Source organism: Mytilus edulis, chromosome 2, assembly GCF_963676685.1.
Source record: "Mytilus edulis chromosome 2, xbMytEdul2.2, whole genome shotgun sequence".
In the NCBI taxonomy this organism is placed as follows: Eukaryota; Metazoa; Mollusca; class Bivalvia; order Mytilida; family Mytilidae; genus Mytilus; species Mytilus edulis.
Genome location: NC_092345.1, coordinates 94,942,200 through 94,958,088, shown reverse-complemented (window position 1 = coordinate 94,958,088; position 15,889 = coordinate 94,942,200). Strand labels below are relative to the sequence as shown.

At 31.4% G+C, this 15,889-nt stretch overlaps 2 protein-coding genes across 2 annotated transcripts; one reads left to right on the top strand and one right to left on the bottom strand.

Annotated features, from left to right (window-relative positions):
• Positions 1–1,368: 1,368 nt before the first annotated feature.
• On the bottom strand, positions 1,369–7,301 carry LOC139513525 (uncharacterized). Its single transcript, XM_071302124.1, has 6 exons — positions 7,109–7,301; positions 6,272–6,342; positions 5,311–5,380; positions 3,918–4,190; positions 2,121–2,204; positions 1,369–1,676 (listed from the first exon to the last, which is right to left on the bottom strand). The coding sequence occupies exons 1-6, from the start codon at positions 7,208–7,210 to the stop codon at positions 1,512–1,514; spliced, it is 765 nt and encodes a 254-aa protein (XP_071158225.1). The 5' UTR covers positions 7,211–7,301; the 3' UTR covers positions 1,369–1,511.
• Positions 7,302–7,374: 73 nt separating this feature from the next.
• LOC139513524 (ADP-ribosylhydrolase ARH3-like) lies at positions 7,375–9,949 on the top strand. Its single transcript, XM_071302123.1, has one exon. It carries the CDS (start codon positions 7,480–7,482, stop codon positions 8,560–8,562), a length of 1,083 nt encoding a protein of 360 aa, XP_071158224.1. The 5' UTR covers positions 7,375–7,479; the 3' UTR covers positions 8,563–9,949.
• Positions 9,950–15,889: the final 5,940 nt, after the last annotated feature.

The following is a 15,889-nucleotide window of genomic DNA, read 5'->3' as shown; positions in this document are numbered from 1 at the left end:
CAGATCACCTTGAAATGAATGGTGGTGAAAATATGTGGCGTTTATCAAAATCAGCACTCAATGAAATTAAAAAAGAATTTAACCCTTTTTGGCAAAATGTAATTTCATCATGGGCCTCATTGTGTGAGCCTCTGACCACAGCCCCAAGTGATATCTTGTCTCAACCATTGTTTTTAAATGAAAATATTATGATTGATGGAAAAACAGCTTTTTATAAAAATTGGATACAGAATAATGTATTTTTCATAAATGATCTCATTAAGGAAAATGGAGAATTTTACAATTATGATGAATTTATTAGAAATTATAATATAAAAACAACTTTCTTAGATTTCTATGGACTAATCTTGGCACTGCCAAAGGAATGGAAGAATGTTATTCATTCTCAAGTATTTATCAAACTAAATACTGTCAGTCACAAAATTGTTACCGCCATTAAAACAGTTGATAAAGTATCAAAACATTTGTATAAATTTTTTCTAGATAAAATAAAGGAAACCCCATCACGCATACAAGAGAAATGGAAAATGAAATTGGGAATAGATATTGTGGTCGAAGAATGGAATTATTTTTTTAGTCTTCCTTTAATTATAACTGAAGATCCCACATTAAGGGCATTTCAATACAGATTACTCCATAGAATTCTAGGAACAAATACTTTACTTATGAAGTGTAAATATAGTGAAACAGAACTGTGCACTTTTTGTACCGAAACTAAAGAAACATACATACACCTCTTTTTTGAATGTAGTTATGTTCAAACATTCTGGCTTAATTTTTTTCAAAAGTTAGAAGATGTATGTAATGTAAGCTTTCTCCCAACCTTATCAAGTATAATCTTGGGTGTTAAACATCATCTATTTAAAGATATTCTTAATACATGTATTCTGATATTGAAGAGATATGTTTATTTATGTAGAGTTAGATTTACAGTCCCATCTGTTGCTGAAGCAATTGAATGGCTAAACTATTATTATAGGGTTGACATGGTCTCTATGAACTTGTGCTCTACCAGTAAAGCAAGAAGATTAAAAGAAAAATGGTCAAGCATTGATAATATTATTAAGAAATAGAGCTCAATGCAGATGTACTCTGTATTCTGTTACTGACTTTGTATTTTATAATTTGTAACAAGTATGGTTAACTATATGTTTAGGATTTATAGCAGAATAATTTGTTTGTGCATCTTTATTTGTAGATGAGATTTGAAAATGATATGAAAATAATAAAAATATATATTACAAAAAAAAGATCATAATCATCAGAAAAGTCAAAATCAAGCTATAAAGGAAGAATGGACCTGGTAGGTACAAAAAAAATTATGCTCAAAGCAAACAATCAGCAAAATATGCAGAGATCATGCCTAAAGATAATAAACTGTGGATGGATGCACTTGGTGCCAGCCAAATATGAACACATAAAATTAGAAACTATTAATATATGGTGAAATATTTGCTTTCTGATGTCAATTTTCCAAATTTTCTAATAAATTAAAACTGTTGGTAGTTTGCTTAAGTATCCATCATTAAAGCATCTACAGCACTTTGAGCTTCTTTTCCCATCATACTTTGTACTTCTTGTGTTACGTTTCCTTGACTCTTAGATTCCCTTTCATGGTATTCTTTGACTTCTTTGTCATATCGTTCTTTCTCATGCTCATACATGTCATAATACACCTGAAAATATTTTGACATAAATCACTATAATCACTAAACTGTCTGAATGTCCTTGTAAATAACTAAATAACGTATATAAAACCCATACAATTTTTTAAATTTAAATTATAGCAAAACGATGATCACAAGGTTTAGAAAGCAATTTATCTTAAAATAGTTACACATTTAAAACTTTATAACAAAAAATTTTGGGGATAAGTCTGATCTGTACAGTGTAAGATATCACTCAAATGTTACTAGTACATTTTTTTGGTACATTTTTTGTAATATGTTATGTAATTGAATTATGTCTCTCCCTTTATTTGGAGTAACGATATCTATAATTTTGTTGCTGTATTGAAGACCCATTGGTGGCCTTCGGCTGTTTTCCACTCTTTGGTAGGGTTGTTGTCTCTTTGACACATTCCCCATTACCATTCTAAATTCTATTTTAGATTTAAATACCTTTTTCTGCTCTGGAGTTAAGCCATTCCATTTCTGTGCTAATCGTTTTGTCATTTCATGATTAGAGATTTCTTCATGTTTATCCTGTGATACAAATAAAAGTTTTTGTTTGTTTATAAGATAGTAAATGTACTTTTTATCAGTCCATATCATAACATAAAGGAGTAACCAGCTGTTTCAATTCTAATACTAAAACATCCAAATACATGTCTTTGATTTTCAAAAAAAACAATTGCACCCATCCTTTATCACAAGCTTAAATTTATTGCAATTTCACTGGATGCTTAGCAACCAACAATCAATCAATCATTTATTACAATCGGGGAAGCTTAATTAAGCTTCTTATTTGTTTTGTATCTTCAGCCTTTAACTCAGAATTGAAAGTTAATTAAGTATTGCAGGCTGTCTATACATGCCATATAGAACTTCACAGTTCATCATACTATTGAATATGTGTTCTAAAACGGTAGCTAGAGAATCAAGCAGTCAGATTTGCTCCCTATTCTCCCCTGGAATATTTAAAGACAAAACTATTTTTTTTTCTATTTACAGTTTCACCTAAACCTCTCAGTTTAAATATGAGAATAAGATGTATGTACAGATTTTGTGCAGATACATGTTTATTCATCAGAACAAAAATACAAGAAAAAAATACCACAATTCACAATCTTGTGGTGATACCAAGTGAAAGAAAATTCGCAATAGTAATAACTTTAAAAGATGACTTTATTTAAATGTAATTAATACCACTTATCATATCTGACAGGATGCTGCACCAACACATTTGTTTTCACATCACTTGAGTATGATTTAGAGGTAGGCTGTGTATAATAATAATAGGTAAACTTGGTATTTGTCACTGATGCACAAACAGTTAAATGTATAAAAAACTATTTACAAATTGAAGATGTGCTTGTTGGCATTTATTTTTGCTTGAAACTTCAATTAATCTGCAAACCATATAGTCATGATAGTAAAGAAATATTTCAGAAACACTTAATCTTGGACGTACCAAGTTTTATTTAAGCTATGATCAGATATCAAACATGTATAAATATGCTGTGTTTATTTGCACCTGTCCTTAGTCAAGAACCTGTTGTTCAGTGATTGTTGTTTGTTGATGTGGTTGATACGTGTTTCTAATTTTTATATAGACGGTTGGATTTCCTGTTTGAATTGTTTATCACTAGTTATTTTGGTTACCTTTATAGCTTGCTTATCGGTGTGAGCCAAAGCTCTGTGTTGAAGGCACTTTTGACCAATTATGGTTTACTTCTTTCACAATGTGACTTGGATGGTAAGTTATTTCATTGGCACTCATACCACATCTTCTTATTCTATATTTGCTTTAAAATTGGTCTAAATTTATGTTTTGGTGGTTTTGGTTCCACAGCTTAAAGAAGGAAAATCAGCCCGCTATAATTAGGATTACTATTGGTTTTAAAATTCTGATTCCTTTAAAAACTGCAGTCTTTGATAGTTCAATCAAATTAAAACTTTGGACTACATCTTGAACCAACTAGAGGATACATTAGCAATGAGAAAACTCAACTGGTTCATTTTGAACAAACACGGTTTCATATAAAAAGGAATTCATATATGATCATGTATATTCAAATTAGATGAACATGATTTATCATAACTATGAAATTTTAAAAACTTCAATTTTTTTGGTTTCTCCCGATCTGCATTTAAAAGTATGGGGGAAAACCGAGAGGTGCCAAATGGTTTGCCTAGAATCTCTAGTGTTCTGTTAATCAAATACTTTGTATTCAATTATCCATATATAAAGAATACCTTGTAATATTCTTCCTGAACTGACGACCTCTGTTGGGTACAGAACAACAAAAATGCATTGGCAGGCTTCTTTGGAGCATTAGTGTCTGCTTTTGATTTCTTTGCCTTTGAACCAGGGGTAATATGATCTATCCCATGAGCCTTTAGTAGAGGATTGATATTAGACAAGATCTCAGATACTGTTCTATCAGTGCTGCTCATTGGGGATGAGATTTCCTTTTCTACATCTTCAAAAGAGGAACATGGCTCTGTTGCACCTAATAATTTGTCCTCCTGTCAAAGAAAACATTATCAATATCAGGTTATTCACAATATTTTTTTTTTTGCAAAATACTACAGAAACTGATTTTAAACAAGATTAGTGTATGTTGAAACAATAACTATGCATTCTAAACTTTCCTTAATATAAATTTACTGTCCCACAGATAACACTTTGTCTACTGAAATGCTGGACAAGGATAATGGTAAATATCACCTAACTACTGCTATACCATTACATGACTACAAAAATTGCAGCTGTATGAAAGGTTTCTGGGCAAGATTGATTTTGTTAACAATCAATAAGGGCTATTCCATTAAAATGAAAGTGGGAAAGGAAGTTTAATTATTTAACGTGGGTCCTGGTTCTGTTATGCATGTATTACCATTATAAATGCAAAATTATCTAAAAATAATTCTTGTTTGTAAGGATATTTAGAAATTCCCTTCCTACCCTCCTACATACATTTTAATGGAATAGCCCTAAATTAAAACCCAACTAATTATAATTTCACACATATGTACATTTACAGACCTACAATCTGTTCATGCCTATATTTTTGCATGGCAGACAATCATGTTGGTTTTCTCTGACTGTTTTAATGACGTCTTTACACTCAAATCATTGCAAGTTTGATGTGTACTCTAAACGATATTTAAGTCTTAGATTCTCTTGTAATTGCCTTTGATGTAGCTTTAAGTAACTGTGACTTCTGTTAGATCTGTTCTTTGTGTCTTTCATGTACTTGTTAGTTGTTTTTGACATTTGAACTGTTTGATGAGCACAAGACCTTTTAAACTGATTTTGATACTTTGTTCTTATTTTGTGCAAATGTTTCACCACTGTCCCAGACAGGAGGATGGTTGGAGTGGCAGTCAAAATTCTGTATGTGGCTGTCAAAAGTCAGAAGCCTATAATTTAGCTATGTGGTATAGATTTTTGAAGGCTGTACATTGACTTATAGTTGATTACCTTCTATGTCATTTTGCCTCTGGTGGAGAGTTGTCTTATTGAAAATCATGCCACACCTTTTAATGTTTAATACTGATTGAAATGTTTGTGGGAGTATTCAGTGTATTCTTTCATGGTTAATAATTCAAACAGATTTCAAACATGTTTCTTTATTTCTCCTACCTCCCACATAACTGGTACTTGTACATCTCTATAATTATCTCCATAATCATCTAATCTGTTGGCTAAATACCTACAAAATATATTACTTGTACATACATGTTTTATCATACTAATATAAATAATTAAAACTTCAACATTATACAACTCACTACACCAATAAATGAGAACACTTCTGACCTACATTTCTACATGTGTATGTATATTTGTAAACACTGAGAACTTCTAGCCAAAATAACTTTCAAATTGCACAAAAATAAATTAATTTAATGTTGCTTAACACATGATTTTGTTTACTATATGTGATTATACATGTCAGTGTGAATGTTCATGTTTTGATTGGCTGGTTAAGCTGTTTTTGTTGATTGCTTGAATTACAGCAATTAGCTATATTCAAAATGATAGAATATTGTTATATAATTTCATGTTAATATATTAAATTTCATGGAAAAAACATCTTCTAGTTAAATGTTTTTACTTATACTGGTTATTCATAGCTCTACAATTGTGCAGCAAAGCTTGTTTTCATGTTTGTTTGAGTCTTCAAAGAACATGAGGAATGAGAACAAAACTATAAAATTTTATATACAAGGTGTACAATGTATGTTACGTATAAATATATTTTTTTACTTATTCAAAAGCTGCATAAATTAATTTCACTGGGTATATTGATGTTGATGTAATTCAAATGTGTACCTTTGTTTATATAGACTTTGGTAATAAAGATATATATATATCTCAACTAAATCTTGAAAAAATATACAAATTTCATAAATGGAAAAACATTGATTGATTGATTAATTGATGTTTAATGCCACTTTCAACACTTTTATACTATTTTGTGACAGTCTATTTTTATTGGTGGAGGAACCCAAGTACCCAAATGAGCAATTCAAGGGTAAATCTATGGCAAATACAACATGTGAAACTGTGAACATAAATCATTTCTTTTTGTCCAACCTACCTCCTTTCACGTTTGTACCTCTTTATCATTTTCTTTACATGCTGGATTCTATTGACAACTTTTTCATTTGCCTAGAAAAGAGGAAATATTTATCTTAATTTCTTTTCAGTCTAACTTGAAAGTATTTGTATGTAAAAATGTACATGTATATTTTGGCTTTAATATTGATTCATTTATAGAGTCTTTGCATTGGAACTAAACACATTTATTAATCAGAACTCAAAATCGTTAACTTTTTTTTCAGACTTTTTTAAATCCCCGCATCTGCGCAGAAATCTTCTTCCTTTTCCGGTCTTGTTGGCATGAGACTGAATAATTTATATATTTATCAGTTTACTAAAATATAAGGAAGAAACTCAATACCAATTCATTTTTAAATAATTGTTTGATATGAAAAAAACATTACCTGATGACAGCGTTTCTTTATTTACATTGAATATGACGTCATAACTTAAATAAAGTCACAACTAAATCCCTGTTTCTTTTATTAACATGTTTGAATTAAAAAAAAATAATTCATACAAACTTCGTCCCCATTAACAGGTAATACCTGCCTCATATTAACAGTGCTATTCAGTCATTCGAGGTATCAACATTAAATTATAAAACCGGAGGGGGTATTTGCACATGTATATCATGTAGTATGTACATATGTAGCCTACGAAAGCCAATCATCATTTTTTTGGTTTATCTTAAGTATTGACTTTTTTGAGAAAATACCAAACACAATAGTTGGTATAATTTTATACTAATGATGGAAATTCTGTAAAAGACGACTTTAAAAAAATCTGATTTCTTGATTTTCTTGATATTTTTTTTTATTTCTTTTAGTTTTACCTGTTGTATTTGTTCGCATTTCTGTCGTAAAGCGAAATATTTCTTCAAAAAAGCATTTTCATTTTGTAGAATATCTAACTGTGCTTCTAAGGCCTCTGACATTATGATAGTAAGCTACGAAACTTAGGCACCCACAAAAAAATAGCAAAGATATCTATTATACTGGTACTTGTTTGGCTTGTCAGGGCAAAAAACTATTTGACGTACCGTGAACCAGACTAACTAGTTAGTTCCGGTAAATATAGATTGACTCGACACAGAAACAACTCGCCCCTTCTTTGAATTCACCTCGGACCGTCTATATTGTTTATCCGGAAGTTAGGTAAACAAAACAAGACGGAATGTTATAATACTGGAAATTCTGAATAATTATGTCTACCACCCTCTCAAAATTTCAAGGAACGCTTGTAGGGGCTGTTGTTGGTGACTGTATTGGAGCAATTTTTGAAAGTTTGTGGGCTAAAACAATCAACCCTAACAAAGTGATTGGAGCGATAGAAAATTTGGAAACAGTCAGTAAAGAAGAAGATAATCACAGAATATACAAGTTTACAGATGACACTGCAATGGCAAGATCAGTAGCGAAGTCTTTAGTGATCAATGAGGGATTTGATGCAAGTGACATGGCTGAAAGATTTTCTGAGAATTACTTCGATGAACCAGACAGGGGTTATGGTGGAAATGTAATCAATGTTTTTTCACAACTGAAAGAATTAGATTATAAGGATGTGTTTGGACCAGCAAAGAAACAATTTGGTGGTTCAGGGTCTTATGGAAATGGTGGTGCCATGAGAATAGCTCCAGCAGCATTATTTACATTCAAAGATGATGACCCAGAAAAGTCAAAGGATCTAGTTACACAAATTACAAGTATAACACACAGTAATAACCAGGCAATTCTTGGTGCTGTTCTCCAGAGTTATGCTGTAGACATGGCATTAAACAGTTCAAGCACATTTTCACCTGATGAAATGGTAGATGCTCTTATAACACTGATGAAAATGGTAGAAGAGGAACCAAATGAGACAAATAAATCATCAGAAGGACCTCAAAAGGAAGACAAGTCAGAGCAAAAACTAAAAACATATGTTGAAAAATTAGAATTAATCAAGACGTATTTAAAACAAGAAGAACAACCAACTCAACTGACAGTACACACTGAATTAGGAGCTGATATCTCAGCATTTGAATCTGTTCCTGCAGCAGTGTATTCATTCCTCCGTTCACAGAAAGACTTTGCAGATTTAAAGGACAGAAATTCATTTGAAAAGACCATTGTCTATGCTATATCATTAGGGGGAGATTCAGATACTGTAGCAACAATGGCAGGTGCTATAGCAGGGGCTTGCTATGGAGTTGAATCTATTCCAATATCATGGCAGAAATGTTGTGAAGGAGTAGAGGATGCCAAAAAGTTTGCTGAAGGACTTTACAAACTGTCACAAATGTCATAGAAACTTTACATATTGTCATAAATGTCATAGAAACTTTACAATTTATCACAAATGTCATAGAAACATTACAAATTGTCACAAATGTCAAAGAAACTTTACAAATTGTCACAAATGTCAAAGAAATTTAAGAAACTGTCACAAATGTCATAGAATCTTTACAAATTGTCACAAATTTCAGAGAAATTTAACATATTGTCACAAATGTCATAGAAATTTAACAAATTGTCACAAATGTCATATAAATTTAACAAATTATCACAAATGTCATAGAAACTTTACAAATTGTCACAAATGTCATAGAAATTTAACAAATTATCACAAATGTCATAGAAACTTTACAAATTGTCACAAATGTCATCGAAATTTAACAAATTGTCACAAATGTCATGGAAACTTCACAAATTCTCACAAATGTTATAGAAATTTAACAATTGTCACAAATGTCACAGAAACTTTACAAATTGTCACAATTGTCATAGAAACTTTAAAATTGTCACAAATGTCATAGAAACTTGTGAAATATGCTATAAAATACTTTAAAGATCTTTAAACAGTATAGACACTGTTACACATACATCATACATATAAGAAGGGTACTTTTTTCATTTCTAAAAGACACTGGCATGTTTTTCAATTTTGTTTTGATTACAATATATTAAATACGTTTGAGGCAGGTGTTATCCATGAAAGGGGACTAGGCTAAGTCTGTATGAGTTATTATGTACATTGTATCTGTTTTAAAAAGAACAGAAAATATGGAAATGTTTCTGATGTTGGTCCTGTTGTTAGGAATTTTAGTTGTGACATTAAAGTCAATGTAAACAGAGAAACACTATCATCAGGTTACGTTTCTTTTCATACATTTTGTCATACATGTGCAACTTTCACAGAAAATTGTTATTGTACATGCTCCTTCATATATTTTACTAGACTGATATACAGTATCTTACTCAAAGTGTTGAGATAAACAAGAAAGGATGAAAGCAATTTTGGTGCAAATGCAGGAAAATAAATATAGTTACTTAGGAGATAAAAAGTTTACGATTTCTAGTTCATTAGTAGATTAAAATTATTTTTATTTTTTTTATGGGTTTTTCTACTGTTATTTGGGGAATATAACTTTACATAAATTCTTCTTCCAAAAATCAAAAACAAAATAATGTCAACTCAGACAAAATATATATACATGTATAAACATAGTGTTTGTGCTCTTTAAATAATTAAATGTTATAATTTCACATAACATTACTCTTTATACATTGTACCTTGCTGCATTTGCAAATGAAGTATTGAGCCCAAAGTAATTGGTTTAATTTACATGTAAAATTTAATTTCTACTTCATCCATGGTGATTCTATATTTTGAATAAAATAAAAAAAAATAAAAATTGTTGATCAAAATATCATTTTGAGATTACCATAACAAATAGTTATAGTAATCACAGTCTCATTGTACAATGTATATAACATAAAGTCATAATAAGATTACCAATCAGAATGTTAATTTAATTATTCTGATCTCTAACTATGGACAGATGCATGTCTACACAAAAAAGGTTATGATATTAAATTGTCTATTACAGGCCAACTTGTCTCCATACACAGTCAGAGTTGTATTTTCCATCAGAGGCGGATTTAGGGGGAGGGGCAGTGTGCTCTGCCCCCCCCCCTCTTTGTGGAAAAAAATAAGTTAATTATTTAGGGAATCACTGAAGCATGATTTCAGCGGTGCCCCATCTATGGCAATCAGTTCTACCCCACCCCACCCCACCTAAAAAAATTCACTCAATTATAAAGTCATAACTTTACTTTTAAAAGATTTTGGCATTGAAGTTTGTCTGCCTCTGATCTGATTTTATAGGCAATCCGAGTTCACTGTATAGACGGTCCGAGTTTACTTTTGGCCGACTTGTCTTAGGACGAATTGTCTTATACCCAATTATTTGAACATAAGTCCCAGTCAGATCTTACTGCCTGGGAACCATCTGAGATATGATTTAGGACCTGTCAAAAAAGCAGTGTAACACGATAACGCACCATAACTGATGAAACGAGCCAAATCATTCGTGAAATGCTCAACATTTAAATTTTCAAAGCATAAAATATCAAAATAAGGAGATGTGGTATGATTGCCAATGAGACAATTATATACAAAATTTAGTTCAATGAAGTGGATGTATCTGGCATGAAAAAGGGGAAATTAGTCAGTTGAGTAAACCAACAACCTTATTTATAACAAAACAATTCACCAATCACCTAAACATGGGTTTATAGACTTCTGACTCGGGACAGACGCTTAAAGGTCTTATGAAATTAAAACAAAGCTCCAAAAAGAAATGAGAAACTCTTACTGTCAATATATACATAGAAAAATATTATCTTTGATATCGAAATAAAGGAACCAGACTTACCATGCTTCAAAATTACACCAAACAAGCTATATTCTTATATTGAAAGCCAGAAAAATGAAAATATCGGCGTAGCTCCTCTAAGAAGTGAAGGTACGTTGCATGCAAATCCATATGAGAAAGCGAACATACTGAACAAACAATTTCAGTCATCTTTTACATCTGAAGCAAATACTGACATTCCAGATAAAGCCCGGTCCTAGTATTCATCCCAAAATGACAACCATAACAATATCTAGGGATGGTGTTTATAAACTTTAAAAAAAAAAAAAAAAAAAAAAAAAAACCTAATAAAGCTACTGGTCCTGATACCATCGCAGGCAAAATACTCAAACAAAACATTAAGACATAATACATCCTCACATTAATATTCACCAGATCATTAATTACAGATCAAAGCCATGTAACCATCTGACTGGAACCACGCAAATGTCCCACCTGTATTCAAAAAAAGGGGATAAACATAACCCAGGTAACTACAGACCTTTATCCTTGACGAGCATAACTTGCAAATTACTTAAAAATATCTTTGCAAGCAGCATGATGCAACATCTCGAAACCAATAACACACTGTATGAATAACAAACTGGATTAAGGACAAAACAATGATTTGAGTCTCAAGTTACCTCCCTAATTCATGAATTATCACAAAATAATTACAAGAACATACAAACAGATCTCATAATCATTGATTTTGCCAAAGCTTTTGACAAGGTACCACACAAAAGATTACTATATAAAATGAAATACTTTATCATATCAGATCAAATCATGACTGGGTCGAATCCTTTCTTTCAAACAGAACTCAAATAGTACTTATATACTGAGTGCCAATGAAAACGCAACACTTTGTTTTTCAAAAATAAAATTTATATAAGAAATGATAATCTCTCAAAATAAATTGTTCTTGAAAATTAACAATTTTAACAATAGATCGATATCAAACAAAAATGTTTTATTGTCATCTTTCGGTCGCAATAGGTAAACGAAACATCCAATGTCGAGTCATCAACTAACAGTCCTAACAAAAAAATGTTACAACCCCGTGGTGCAGCGCAATCTCGACATCGCCGTGGAATTGATCATCCCGGACGTTTAATGTGATCCCGAGGAATGTTATTCCACTTGTCCCGCAAAGCAAACTCAAGCTGACTTTATGATATTGGAGGTGGTTTTCATCGTCTAAAACATGTCAAATCTGATGCAAAATTTGGTCGATCGGACCAAAATCCGGCGAACAGCATGACTTTTAGCAAACGCGGGTGCCAAATGTCTATGTAACCACCATTGACGTTTTTTGTACATAATGAATGATTTTTGGTCTACAGAATTCGATATTTACGCCAGACGGCCGTTTAGATGTCCCTAAGGAAAGACTGTGGTGCTCTTAGACAATTTCTGCGCAAATGGTGCTTTCAACTGAAATTGGCCAAAGGTTCTATCGTGACCACCATTGAACTCTTTGACATTTGGACAGCCATCATAGTCGATATCGGAGATGTGAAAGACCAAATGTATCGGTCTTGCTGAGCGTTTCTTGCTTTTTGTACCCCGGGATGTGGCTTATCATTAAATGATCCATTTTGGTTGAATTTGTGGATGATTTGAGTTATTGTAGAGGCTACAACTTCAGTCTTCTCGTAATTGTATGCTGTGAAAGATTTCATTGGATCATGCCCAAAACTGCATGTCGCTGGTTGTCGGAAAGTCCTGGAGTTTACTCAGATGTTTATTGCAGTTTCCTAACAATAAGGGCGGGAAAATTCATGACATTAGCCAAGCTTTAAATGACAAAATCGTGAAAATGGTGCGTATGTTGAAAGGCGGTGAACTCGGTTTTTGTTCGTTCAAAATAACCCTTACTTCGCATTTGTTCCAAAAATCACTCAACCGTAAAGTTGTCGAAAATTGTCTTAAAAGTCATTTTCAACTAACTATACAAAGTTCTAATATAAATAAAATAAAAATGATAAGATTTTTGGGAAAAACTAAAGTGTTGCGTTTTCATTGGCACTCAGTATAGAAAACATGTCATCTTCAATAAACCAGTCACACATGGTACAGTGCAAGGACCTATACTTTGCCGTATCTTCATAAACGACCTTCCAAAATACATCACACATAGCAAAATCAGACCTTTCGCAGATGACAGTATAATTTACAGACAAATTAAATCTCAAAACGACTGCCTCAAGCATCGACACGTTTCGTAGATTTAAGTTATCATTTCGTGAACTTGGTTTTATTTTTATTTTTAAATCCCTTTTATCCGAAATATATACTTGATATCTAGATATCTAGAAATGGAGACACTAGAGGAAATAAGACACAGCCTCCGTCTGATCCTGATATACAAGGTGGTTGAGGGTTTGGTTCCGGCTTTGCGAACCGAAATTTTTGTCACTCAAGCAAGACCAAGAAGAACAACCAAAGCTAATTGTGAAACAAACAATATAATTGAACGGCACGTAATAAACCAAACAAAAGGGCTTAAAGTGCCAGACAGTAATAAGTTACGATATAAACACTCAATATTATTTTTGGAAACAATCATCAAGTGGAACCAGCTGCCATATAAGGTATTGCATGCTGATTCTGTATCGGCATTCAATACCGTTTTACAATAACACCGCCCATAACAACGGCGCTCTTCTCCACCGTGTAAAAACAGTATATATGGGATTTTACACGTACCAATACAGATACAGATATACAGTTGTTAAATATTTTGGAACTGAAGTATGATCACTTTCAATATTTCTGGCACAATACAATAAACATAACCAATCAAAGTGGATGAACTCTCGGAAATCGTAACTATCTGAATGATATTGAAACATTTCAAGTTGACGTGCAACCAAGCGGTTTTTTTTGTGTTTTTTTTTGTATTAATTTCTTTGTATTAATTTAAAAAAAAAAAAAACACCATCAGATTTACCATCTGACAAGTGTCTGTTCCTATCTGCCTGTCAGGCATGAATCAAGATTGTTAGGAGCCTGAGAGAAAAAGAAGAAAACGATTTCAACAATTGTTATTTTACTGTTTTTTTTTCGTTTTTTTTTTAATTTTTATTGAAATAGTACCATATAAATGAAAGCTTTTTTTTTATTTAAGCATTAATAACAACCTTTTTTTCCGGTTCCCTCAACTGCAATTACTGTACATGTAAATACATAATTATACATGTAACAGCGAACCTATTTAAAACACTACAAGAATGAATTCACGAGTAATGCACACGTACTTATAAAATTATTATCTATTTTCTACTTTTGAATTTGTACAAAGCAGAACATATATGCCTGAAAGACTACGCTTTATTTTAAACAAGTTCGATGAAATTCGACACTACCAAATCTAACAACGCATATCCGGTTTGGTTTCCAATACAGTCTTTAAAACAATAGAAATAAATATTATTAGTTTCCATACATTACATTTACGGAGGCTATGTTAATTAACAGTAAGTATTCTGAGAGTAGTATTTTTTCCATTAACTTGATTTAGTCTAATTTCCATCTATTTTTTCTCCAAAATTTTAATCTAATTTTACCTTTGTGTCCATTTTTGTTCATTCTAATATGGTTTTGGATATCATAAATGATTTCAACGGAAGAAAATACATGTGTAATGAAATAATTGTTTAACCAAAATTTAATTTCATTAAATAGATAAATATAGAACGTACAATAAGTAGGTTACGTTTACCCATTTTCAACAGTGTTATTTAATGACTGTACATTGCATTACCAAAAACATTTAATATGCTATAACGACGAAAAATATTTACAAGATGAGAATGATGAAAACTAAATATAGATATATTGATTTGATTTAATATGGAATATTAGTTCTTTCGACTACTAGTAAATCCGTTAAAAGTGTTACACACAGTAAAATAAAGTAGACAAAAAACCCAAATCCGTTTATTACGTATGATAATGACAATCGGGTTTAAAAACACTTTCTACAAAGTTTTTCAAAAACAATATAAAATTATTAGAGCTCTCCAATTGTTGATATTTATAAATATTTGCACGAAGAGTACAATAGTATGGTAACAACTCAGAAATATTTGGAGTTTTAAAAATACATTTTCCCGCAGAGTTTTGTTAAAATCTTTGTTTTCCAGCTTTATTCATCAGTAGGACATGCATTTACTTTATTCAGTTACTATTACTATACTGTATGATATATATAGGGATATCAATGTATTGTACAATTTGTTGAATTCCTTGATCATCAAGTTACTGTGACATCAGGATTAAAGCTATATGCAAAAAAAACATGAATTAACCCTTTTCAATAAGATTTTTTGATAGTGGCCATGAAAAATTATATCCATCAGTAGCACTGAAGCCTGGGCAAATATGTCGAAAATTATCATAGAGAAAATTTCATGAAAATAAGAGAAGCAATAAGCCTTGGACATACTGTATTAACATAAAAGTCCCAGAATGCTAAAAAAAATTTTTTTTAGATATAGGCGAAAAATCTATGAATAAAATAATTGGAGATCAACATAACTTCTTGGTTCTCATTTGTTAAAAAAGTATTAGAAGTTTTTGAAATTAAACAAGAAGTAAAACATTTCGGACAATATAAATTTTTGAACATATCTAGTAAATTAATTCACACTAAATATATTAGCAATTGGTATGCTAGCCAAAATAAAGCTTCTGATGGAAAACTGTTTAATTATGTGAAATTTAAGCAGAATTTTGGTTATGAAAATGATCTTTCTTTAATTAAGAACTTTGATTTTAGAAGATCTATATGCAAATTACGTATTTCTGCTCATAATTAAGCTTCAAATTGAAGTTGGTCGTTTTTCAAATATTCCACGAAATGAAAGAATTTGCAAAAAATGCTCCTCTGGCTGTGTTGAAGATGAAATCCATTTTTTAGCTAACTGTGAA

Excerpts from the sequence above, each read along its gene's own strand:
- LOC139513525 (XM_071302124.1), bottom strand. The coding sequence starts at position 7,210 with ATGTCAGAGGCCTTAGAAGCACAGTTAGATATTCTACAAAATGAAAAT. Across the intron at positions 4,191-5,310 it reads AAGTACCAGTTATGTGGGAG|GAGGACAAATTATTAGGTGC; the intron begins GTAGGAGAAATA and ends TTTCTTTGACAG. Across the intron at positions 2,205-3,917 it reads TTCAGGAAGAATATTACAAG|GATAAACATGAAGAAATCTC; the intron begins GTATTCTTTATA and ends TTTGTATCACAG.
- LOC139513524 (XM_071302123.1), top strand. The coding sequence starts at position 7,480 with ATGTCTACCACCCTCTCAAAATTTCAAGGAACGCTTGTAGGGGCTGTT.